Source organism: Papaver somniferum, unplaced genomic scaffold (genome assembly GCF_003573695.1).
Source record: "Papaver somniferum cultivar HN1 unplaced genomic scaffold, ASM357369v1 unplaced-scaffold_33, whole genome shotgun sequence".
NCBI lineage: Eukaryota > Viridiplantae > Streptophyta > Magnoliopsida > Ranunculales > Papaveraceae > Papaver > Papaver somniferum.
In genome coordinates, this window is record NW_020644373.1 from 4,828,846 (window position 1) to 4,840,994 (window position 12,149).

Here is a 12,149-nt window from a genome sequence, read left to right on the forward strand (position 1 = left end):
CTCGAGAATATATATTCAAAAATTTGTGAAAGCTTACATATCGAAAATAAATCTTTTCATGAAAGCTCGTAGACAAATGTTTTACTAACAGACGCACGTCTATTCAAAAAAAAAAAAAAAACTTTTTCTCCCGTACAAGCATCCACCTTTGAAACGAGAATTTATTAAAATCTCACATATTTAAAAAATCTCTCTTATACTAGAGATCATTGTTTATTTCTTAAACTGACGAACAAACGGACGTCTGTTCCTAAAACAAGGATCTCATTTTGGGCCCGGACCCATAAGTACTAAATTGACCGAAACTGGGCGTATGGCCGTCCAAATCAGCAGTGCCTCGTCTATCCGTACTCAGGAGATGACACTCTATCATACTGTCAGGGTCTTTTCCTGGGCATTTGCTCGTACATGACATCATTGGAGTAAATCGGGGATTCTGAAAATGCCTTTGTACGACTAAGTCCGACTGCTTATCCCGTCCACTGGAAAATCAACATCTAATGCTTACTGCGGAACATGATTGTTCCTCACTAAGCAGGGGACTTAATGTTGATGGTGTATTTTCGACAATTGCTAAAATCGTAAAATCATGATACTGCATGTTTCTGACCCGGCTTCAGGAATGCATGTGACGATTCATATTTTATGATCCGTGAACCGTTTCACGATCTCTGACTGAGTGAGCATACCTCTCAGAGCTATGATGCATATGTTTCTCGAAAGGCCTCCCCGGTTGAGCGTTCGATGCTTTACAACATTTCATCATCACCTCTGCGTAGAATCTTAATGATTTGGCGGTTCTCTGACATAATTGTTTGTCGGAGAGCTTAACGCCTTCAGGACGTCACACCGCTCGTTGTTCCATGACTACATAGAGAGACCCACCTCTACATAGAATCTTAATATTAGGCGGTTCTCTAGACATAATTGTTTGTTAGAGAGCTTAACCCTGTAGGATGTCACTTCCCTGACTATGTAGAGAGACCGTGTATAGATTGGCTGTTCTTTAGACATAATTGTTTGTTAGAGGGATTAACTCCTTCAGGACGTCAACGCTGCACGTTGTTCCCTGACTATACACTCTTCAAAATGAGTATGAGGCTTCAATTATCTCATATCTCGATTCTGCAATAGATTAATTCTAATGTGACATTCACCGACTGAATTCCTTGAAAGTAATCTATTTTATCTCATTACTCCGTTCCATGGATGATCCCCCGCCTGATTCCATGGATTAGTAATAAATAACCATTTTATCTCATTACTCCGTTTCCTGAATCCCCGACTGGATTCCATGGATTAGTAATAGATACACAATTCATTTTTATTACTTCGTTTCATGAATCATTCTCCGCTGAATTTCATGAATTAGTAATAATTACTCAACAATCGGGCTCCTGGACTATCACTGAATAAGTCCCAATAAAATGGTGCAAGTGTACTCAACGATGATGCACGAACGAGCACCCAAATGCACGAACGATCATTCAAAAATATGGACAAACAAGGAAACCTACGCAAAATAGGAAAGAGGCGCCTAGGGACCGGGCCCACTAGCTGGACGGTCATGCCGCTATGGACGGTCCCTCACGCCTCTTCCTTTATTTTTCTTATTTTATTATTTTCATTTTCTTGTTTGAGCAAAACTCACGGTTTCTCCATATTTTCCTCAAACGATGAAAAATAATAAAAATAGGGAAGATGTCACGGGACCGGGTCACCTAGCCGGCCGTCCATGCCCTAGCCGTGGCCGGTCCCACACCTTGCAATCCCATGTTTTTCATAATTATTATTTCCCTCATCTTATGAAACTCCAGTGTTTGAGCAAAGAACCCTACTTTTCAATATTTGCTCAAATATTGCACAAACCCTGGAAAAGCCAAAAAGTCAAATGGTCACACGACTGACTATAAAAAATATTAAAATATTATTATTTTAATATTCTCAAAATATTGATCAAGTGAGCAAAGTTCTACTTGCTCATTCGAGCAAAATCAAGAATTTAAGTCAAAGATCAAACTCTTCTGAAAACCCAAAATATTGCTCAAACGCACACCAGAAAATACCAAAACTCTCAGGACTGAGACACGGACATCATGGTGACACGGGAATGATTCTTTAACCGACCAAGGTCGGCACTAAGGCTTGCAAGGATCCGGTCCCACACATCTTTATAATTTTACCTAATTTGCTAAATTGCTCATATTGGGTCCAAACTCTTTCCAACCAACTTGGAATTTTCTCAAACGACCATCAACTGGTCTCACGACCACCAAGGTCCGGTCTCATTCCTTCTTGGTCGGTCCCTCACTTCTCCATAATTAGGTTTTATCATCTAATGCTCAGACGAGCACTATTCTAATAAATGATTAAACCAGCATTTAATCATCCTTTCACCAATTGGTCAACAAAGGACTTTGGTGCATGCTCACACGAGCACCTGGGCACTACATGGTCGTCCATTATCCCATGTATCCGGTCCCTCCTTCACTGATTGATCTTCAATAAATCACCAACTGATCAGCAATCGATCAAAATTAGGGTTTCGAACTGAATGTTCTACAAATCATAATTTTGAGCAAGTTTACATACTAATAATTTTATGTTGATTTAGAAATCAACATCTTGATTAATTATATAATATTCGGTCCATCTACCAATATTTTGATTAATATTTTATTTGGTCATGCTAACAATAATTCATCAAACGAGCACTATTCGCTCAGACGAGCAATATTTGCTCAAACAAAGAATATTGATTCAACCATCAATATTCAATAATTTTACTCAGACGCGAGCGACGTTGCTCAGAGTGGTAATATTGATTCAATCATCAATATTCAATGATTTATCATACAAGCAATATTTGCTCAGACGAGCAATATTTGCTCAAACTATCATCATGTTGATTCAAGAACTATACGTCTCAACAGACATGTTCAATCCATGAATCACTGAGCATTCGTCAATCATGCTCGATTCAACAAAACTTAGACTCACTCTCTAATCAAGTCAACGACTGACTAATCAAATACATGTCTGCTTTGCAGCATGTTCGTGAGACATCAATCACGTCTAATGGGGGATATCAATTAGGGTTTTGGTATGATGGCCTACAACACGTGTGTTCACCCACGATGAGAAATGTGTGTAAGTCGTGCAAGCAGTTGAGAGAGTGAGCAGAGTAGTGGGTGGACAATCAACCAAGTCTCTGCACGACCTGGAACTGGTTAACACACGATTTCCCACTTTCCCACTCATTCACTCTAGCAACCATCACACTTACTGGAGATCAATTTGTTTACTATTCTGGCAATATAAATAAGTCTCTGAATCCTTGATTGGAGGAGACACAATTTTTCGAGCAACCACTTTCAAGAATTCCATCAATCGACCAGAAATTATTCGAACTCAACAGTTCACAGAAAACTTGTAGAAACCCACAACACATTAACAATCCTTGATCCCCTCCTGCAGATCAACCCTATTCCCTCTTTTTGACCGAATTGACTCTGGAACGTCCATTGTCTTGGTTTAGGCTGGAGTCCTACAGATTGATCTCTCGAACTCAAAGCACTCACGTGCAGTGCATCTGTTTGAGGATAAGGAGTTTGCTCGGTTGAGGAGTCTCGTCCACACGGTCGTCTATTCACTTCCCTATAACTAGTCCAAAATGTCAAAAATCCACGAGAGTCATAAGTCATTTTAATGGTCCGTATTCTGCATGGATATTTTTCTAAATATCACCTCGTTTTCTTTGTAATATGGATTGTTTACCATTTGCATCTTTGAGAAGGTCTCGATCCTATTTTACTGAAGACTTTGTAAAATGAGTCATATGCTTTCTTACTTAAAAGCATAATGGGAAGGGAGGTTGTGCATCTAGTACTTTAGACAACACTTATTGAGAGATGTGCAGTCCATTAATATACTAGGGTTTAATCTTTTACTCTTGTATAAATAGAATACTTACCTATGTAATGGGTTCCTTTCCCTTCTATGGTTAATGAAAAGTTATTCTCTCTTCCATTTTCTCTCTTTCTCATATTACTCCAAAATGTTATCTCGCACGAGCTCTTCCCTGCAGCAAGATTTTCATTTTTGGATTGCACAAGTATTTGAACGGACCAACGATGAGCAAGACGGAATATATCCGGCAAGAATTTGGACTGTTGAACATAGATGGACTTGAGTATCACCGTTGGATGGCTGATGTGAAGATCGCTTTTGTGGCAAAAGAATGCACCCACACCATCAAACCCTCTACTGACAAAGATGTTGTCCCAGCAACTGAAAAAGAAAAGGCTGAAGCCCTCCGATATTTGAAGGCACATATTGACCCTGATCTCCTTTGGGGATACCAACACATAATGTGTCCTAAAGAACTGTGGGATACACTAGAAAGCCGTTTTGGGAGCATTGAGGATTGCCTTCTCCCACAATTGAATGAACAGTGGAATGACATCCGGTTTCTTGATTATGTGAAAGTAGGTGATTTCCAAATAGATATGCTTAATCTACAAGCACACCTCAATTTCTGTGGGATAAAACTTACAGATAAAGATATGATTCAAAAGACATTGTCTACTTTCCCTTTGTCATATGTTATTCTAGCCGACCAATACCGCATAGAAGTTGATAACAAGAGAATAACAACTTTCAGCAAGTTGATCAACTTATTGCTGGTGGCCGAAAGGCACGATGAAGTTCTAGCAAACAACAATGCTAGATCCCCCGGGAAGAACAAAATTCCCGAGGCTAACTATGGCAAGGATAGCAAGGGAAAACACCCCAAAGAAAAGAGGGTTAAAAATGCTGATTCCTATTCCCATGCTCCATACTCACGTGGGAATAATAGCCCACGTGGAAGAGGACAAAGGGGTCATCGTGGAAAGGCCATGGGCGTGGAGGCCATTCAAATACATGGTCTAGAGATGTTACTTCTGGACCTAGCGCTAGGGGCAACACTGTTAAAAAACACATAAGAACTCCATGTCTAAGAAGGTCGAGAATGACAATGCACCTTGTTACAGGTGTGGAATCTCCAGACATTGGCACCAGCAATGCAAAGCTAGTGGCAAAGTAACAACCAACTACAAAAAGTACCGGGAATATATAGATCAAGAAGCTCACTGTGTGGAAGAATATGATCATGCTCAGATGTCAACTTCACCATTTCAGACTTCCAGTGCAACAAGAACCATGCCCTTATGGAAACATTTGACTTTGATTTATTGTTATTTTTATTTATTTGGTTTTAGTTATCCTTTGAACCTAAAAACTTGTTTATTTTTTTGCTTTGTGGTTTAGCAGACTTTGGTTTAAATATTTCTTTTGATGACTTAAACTATGTTAGGTAGCCTTAATTATCGTTTTTTTGTTGATGGATCAGTGGTTTTTAATTTTTATGGATACTTATTATGCTTTGGATTTAATTTTTACTGTGATAATCTATTGCATGATTGAATTATGTGACTGAATTCTCTGAAGTACCATTCACTTGTAGGAATGTCATCCTCAGAAGAGATTGAGTGCCTAGCTGATAGTGGCACCACACACACTATTTTAAGAAATAGGCAAATATTTGTTGACTTAATTCCTTATAAATCCTCTGTGACTATGACGATTGGATCATCACAAGTGATCATTGTACGAGGTAATGCTCAATTTTTGTTGCCAAATGGCACAATGATTAAAGTCACAGAAGCTCTATATGCACCAAGAGCTAATCGTACCTTGTTGAGCTTCAAAGATATACGTGCAAATGGTTATCACTTAGAAACTCACTGTGAAAATGGAATTGAATATATAAATATTATCTCTAATACACGTGGAAGAAAACACATTTTAAAGAAATTAATGAGTCACTCTAGTGGTTTGTACATTACTACTATTCGAATTATTGAATCACATGTTGTTACCAACAATGAACTGTTGAACAGTGACTTATACAAGCTTTGGCACGACCGCTTGGGGCAGCCAGGTCGTGATATGATGATCCGTGTTTTAAAGAACTCACACGGAAATCCTTTCTTTCGAGTGAAAAGTAAAATGAGACAAAATACAGTTACAATGTAAAGTAACAACATCTTCCAGTCTCTGCCATCTAAAGCAACTGATATGAAACCTCTCTCTCATTCTACTTCGTGGACTTTGTCAAAAGCACACCACTCATTTTGTAAAGATTGTTCTTTAGCAAAGACAGGAGCGAGACCATCCTATGCTAAAGATACAAAACAAAACATTCCATTTTTACAAAGAATACAAGGTGATATTTGTGGACCTATACATCCAGAGTACGGACCACTCAGGTATTTTATGGTTCTGGTAGATGCTTCGACCCGTTGGTCACACGTTGCATTACTGTCCACAAGAAATGCCCTTTGCAAAGCTCCTAGCACAAATTATCCGTTTGAGGGCTCACCACCCCAATTATCCAATCAAGTCTATCAAACTTGATAATGCTGGAGAATTTACATCTGAAGGGTTTGATGATTTTTGTATGTCTATCGGAATTGACGTAGAGCACCCTGTAACCCACGTACACACTCAAAATGGTCTCGCAGAAGCTACCATCAAAAGGTTACAGATGATAGCTAGGGCATTGGTTATGCGTTCCAATCTTCCTATTACTGCCTGGGGGTACGCCATATTGCACGCAGCATTACTTATTCGCTTTAGACTCACTATTAGACAACCATTTTCTGCGTACCAGTTGGTAACTGGATATGAGCCTGATATTTCACATTTACGCATTTTTGGTTGTGTTGTATGTGCCTATTACACCCCCACAGCGTACTAAGATTGGTCCCCAAGTACGATTAAGTATTTATGTTGGATATGAATCCCCAACAATTATCCTCTATTTGGAACCTTTGACAGGCGATCTCTGTACCGTTAGATTTGCAGACTGTCACTTTGATGAGACAACCTTCCCGTCGTTAGGGGGAGGTATGGAAAAGGATTTCCTAAGGGAACGACAGGAATTATCGTGGTGTGTCCCCATTTTGTCTCATCTTGATCCCCGCACCTCACAATGTGAAAGTGAAGTGAAAAGAATTATTGATCTTCAGAATGTGGCAAACTCAATGCCTGATACATTCACTGATATTGCTAAAGTGACGAGATCATACATACCTGCTGCAAACGTGCCTGCAAGGTTAGAAATCCTTAATACGGGAAAAGACATCATATATAGAGGTGTCAAACCTACACTTGGTGGAAGTGTAGTTGAGGCCGTGGCCTCCCAAAGGAAAAAGGGAAGACCACCTGGTTCGATGGATACTCACCCAAGGAAGAAAAGAGTGAGTAAGGCACAACCCGATCCATTTATTATCAATACAGATAATCCCTCTCATGAAATTGTCTCTGATTATAGTTATGTCCATGAATCAATACTGGAGGATGTTGCAATGTTTGAAATGATTCCAGAGAACAAAGAAATCTATATGGATTATGAGAGTGCATACATGTTGATGGAAAGATCCTCCACACAGATTGATGATGCATTTGCATACACTGTTGCTCAAGAGATCATTGAGAACGATGACATCGAACCACGCTCTATTGCGGAATGTCAAAAAAGAGCAGACTGGCCTAAATGGGAAGTTGCAATCCAGGAAGATTAAATTCACTGGAAAATATACGGGTATTTGGTGCGGTAATGCTAACCCCACCAGGTGTAAATCCCGTAGGACATAAATGGGTATTTGTCAGAAAGTGTAATGAGAAGAATGAAGTCTTGAGGTATATATAAGGCTCTCCTTGTGGCGCAAGGTTTCTCACAACGCCTTGGAATTGATTATGAGGAAACATACTCTCCCGTAATGGATGTCATAACGTTCCGTTACTTAGTTAGCTTGGTAGTTTCATAAGGACTTGAAATGCAGATTATCGATGTGGTTACAACATATCTCTATGGGGATCTAGATTCAGAGATATACATGAAAGTGCCTGATGGCCTTCCATTGCCCGAATCAAGTAACTATAAACCATGAAGTGCGTTTTCGATTAAGTTGAAACGCTCACTTTATGGATTAAAGCAATCCGGGCGGATGTGGTATACCCGTCTAAGTGATTATTTGATTGGGAAGGGATATACAAATAATGAGTTATGCCCCTGCGTATTTATAAAGAAAACGAGTTCCGGATTTGCAATTATAGCTGTTTATGTTGATGATATGAACATAATAGGTACTGTTGATGAAATAAGAGGAACCGCAAGCTACTTGAAATCTGAATTTGAGATAAAAGATCTTAGGAAAACTCGGTTTTGTCTAGGACTTGAGCTAGAACGCCGATCCTGTGGAATACTAATCCACCAGTCTGCATATGTCCATTAAGATACTCAGGTAATTCAATATGGACAAGGTGCATCCTGCTAGAACTCCCATGATTGGTCGAAGTTTATATGTACAAAAGGATCCATTTCTTCCAAAGTAAGACGGTGAAGAGGTATTGAGAGATGAAATTCCCTATCTAAGTGTAATAGGCGCATTATTGTACTTACAACAATGTACTCGACCTGATATATCATTCTTAGTAAACTTGTTATCTAGATGTAGCTCAGCGCCAATGCAACGTCATTAGAATGGTATAAAGAATATATTCAGATACCTTAAAGGAACCATTAACATGGGTCTATTTTATCCCCATGAGGACGAAAGGAGGATTGCTAAATCAACCCCCTACACTGAAACCCCAAATAATGTTTTGGTTGGTTTTGCTGATGCTGGGTACCTATCTGGCCCACATAAAGCTCGATCCCAAACTGGTTATGTATTCACCATAGGGAACACATCGATATCTTGGAGATCGACCAAGCAAACTCTTGTAGCTACCTCCACGAACCACTCAGAGATCATTTCCCTACATGAAGCGGTTCGTGAGTGTATATGGTTAAGGTATATCATTACACATATTTGAGGGACGAGTGTGAAAAGGCAGGGGTACAACAACCACACCCAATATTTCGCTTAGCAATCTGTATGGACTAACTCCAATATACTTTCAATAGAGAACCATTCCCTTATGGAAACATTTGACTTTGATTGATTGTTATTTTTATTTATTTGGTTTTAGTTATCCTTTGAACCTAAAAACTTGTTTATTTTTTTGCTTTATGGTTTAGCAGACTTTGGTTTAAATATTTCTTTTGATGACTTAAACTATGTTAGGTAGCCTTAATTATCGTTTTTTTGTTGATGGATCAGTGGTTTTTAATTTTTATGGATACTTATTATGCTTTGGCTTTAATTTTTACTGTGATAATCTATTTCATGATTGAATTATGTGACTGAATTCTCTGAAGTACCATTTACTTGTAGGAATGTCATCCTCAGAAGAGATTGAGTGCCTAGCTGATAGTGGCACCACACACACTATTTTAAGAAATAGGCAATTATTTGTTGACTTAATTCCTTATAAATCCTCTGTGACTATGACGATTGGATCATCACAAGTGATCATTGGACGAGGTAATGCTCAATTTTTGTTGCCAAATGGCACAATGATTAAAGTCACAGAAGCTCTATATGCACCAAGAGCTAATCGTACCTTGTTGAGCTTCAAAGATATACGTGCAAATAGTTATCACTTAGAAACTCACTGTGAAAATGGAATTGAATATATAAATATTATCTCTAATACACGTGGAAGAAAACACATTTTAGAGGAATTAATGAGTCACTCTAGTAGTTTGTACATTACTACTATTCGAATTATCGAATCACATGTTGTTACCAATAATGAACTGTTGAACAGTGACTTATACAAGCTTTGGCACGACCGCTTGGGTCAGCCAGGTCGTGATATGATGATCCGTGTTTTAAATAACTCACACGGAAATCCTTTCTTTCGAGTGAAAAGTAAAATGAGACAAAAGACAGTTACAATGCAAAGTAACAACATCTTCCAGTCTCTGCCATCTAAAGCAACTGATATGAAACCTCTCTCTCATTCTACTTCGTGGACTTTGTCAAAAGCACACCACTCATTTTGTAAAGATTGTTCTTTAGCAAAGACATCAGGATGCTACGCACTTAATTCCCTTAGCTGATCTCAACCACAACTAAGAGTTGCTACGACTCAAAGTCGAAGACTTTAATAAACAAATCTGTATCACACAGAAAAGTATACAATAATAGATAAATCAATCTCCCACAGAAATACCTACGAGTTTTGTTCCGTCTTTTGATAAATCAAGGTGAACAGGAACCAATTGATAACCCGGACTTATATTCCCAAAGAACAGCCTAGTATTATCCATCACTTCACAATAATCTTAATCGACGCGGCGAAAGAAGGCATTGTGGAATCACAAACGATGAGACGAAGATGTTTGTGACTACTTTTATATCTTTCCTATCGGAGATATCAATCTCAAGCCAATATTTGTGATTGTACTCGTACGATAGAAACAGCAAGATCAGATCACACAACTACGAGAAAGTAATATCGGTCTGGCTTCAATTTCCCAATGAATTCTTTAAGTCGTTAGCCTGGTTTTAGAGAATAAACCAAAGGTTAAAGGAGAATCGACTCTAGCTTACACAACTAGTATCACACGTAAGGTGTGGGGATTAGGTTTCCCAGTTGCTAGAGTTCTCCTTTATATAGTCTTTCAAATCAGGGTTTGCAATCAATGTTAGCTTGGTAACAAAGCATTCAATATTCACCGTCAGATGAAAACATGATTAGATTCAAGCTAATATCTTTCAACCGTTAGATCGAAAAACTAGCTTTTTACACACAAATAAAATGCACGTTTCTAGGTTTGTGTAACCGTACCCAAACATGTACATTTGTTGGTTAAACAATAGTTAACCAAATGGTTAGCCATATGAGTACTTTCATATCATCCATATTCCTATTCACCATAACTAGTTCAAATGACTCAAATGAACTAGTTAGAGAGTAGTTCAATTGCAAGGAAATCTTATGTAACTACACAAGACACAATCGAAGCAAAAAAGATTTGATTCACTCGAATCGGTTCATGAACTTTATAGCCACGGTTTGCAATTAGCATTCCTTAGTTTATATAAACATGAGTTCACAAACAATCGTCTTTAGATGTAACTTAACTCAAGTTCGCGGACTTAAGTTCCCGGAAGGAGTTCTCAAACTCCAGCAGATTTTCTCGGGTCGAGAACTTCCGCCAGTTCGCGGACTGAGTTCGCGGACTTAGTTCATGGCTCTTGTTCCGGTTCTCTTGATCAACAAAGTTCTCAAACTTCGGTTCAAGGAATAAGGACTTATACATATATGTGTTTCCACAATAATGCTTATATCCATTATTGGTTATATTATCTAAACTCTCATTTCAATCATTGAAACATTCTTAGAGGACGTTATATAGTTGTTATTCACAAACCATTTTTCGTCAAAGAAATTTTCAAAGTGATTGAAACATAACATGAATTTCGTCACTAGGTAAAGATGAACTTCGCCAAAGCAAAAGCTTACCAACGCATATTTCGAGAAATAGATAGGCGAGTTAAACTCGGCTCGAAATAGCAAATGTGTATAATCAAAGTCTATATAGTAAAACGACTTTTGTCTCAAGATAGGAGATAGAGTAGATAGACTTTTGAGTGATAGATAAGTTCAAGTCTCCACATACCTTTTTGTCAATGAAGTTCCACCAGTTCCTTGAGTAGTTCTTCGTCTTGTATGATGATCTGCCATGGAGTTATTGAGCTCAACTACACTTTCTATCCTAGTCCGAGACTTAGATATAGTAGACTAGAAATCAAGACTTATAGTTTTTATCACTAACATTGACAAACATGCTTGAGATAGCAACGCATGTGAGTTCGACCGAGAAATGCTCTAACAATCTCCCCCTTTGTCAATTTTAGTGACAAAACTATCAATACATATGGAATACAAAAAAGATAAAGAAACTTATGTAGCTCCTATTCGACATGTCTAATCTTCAACATTACTCGAAATCTTCGTCACTTCCAAGTACTCCAATGATCCCAAAGGTTGTAAGTTCAGCATCATCGTTGTTGAAAATCCGTAGCTATAACAATGAGAAAACATAATTCTCGATCATTGTTATACAGTGTCATAGTATCATTACACAACATCAAAGTTCAATTGTATCACAACTTTGACAACAATACTATGGTGATATGTATCAC

The 12,149-nt window shown here is 38.3% G+C and overlaps 1 protein-coding gene across 1 annotated transcript; it reads left to right on the forward strand.

Annotated features, from left to right (window-relative positions):
- Positions 1 to 4,133: 4,133 nt before the first annotated feature.
- Positions 4,134 to 4,985, forward strand: LOC113342046. Its single transcript, XM_026586714.1, has one exon. It carries the CDS (start codon positions 4,134 to 4,136, stop codon positions 4,983 to 4,985), a length of 852 nt encoding a protein of 283 aa, XP_026442499.1.
- The last annotated feature ends 7,164 nt before the right edge of the window (positions 4,986 to 12,149 follow it).

What these genes read in the sequence shown, in the direction of transcription:
- LOC113342046 (XM_026586714.1), top strand. Translation starts at nt 4,134, where the DNA reads ATGAGCAAGACGGAATATATCCGGCAAGAATTTGGACTGTTGAACATA.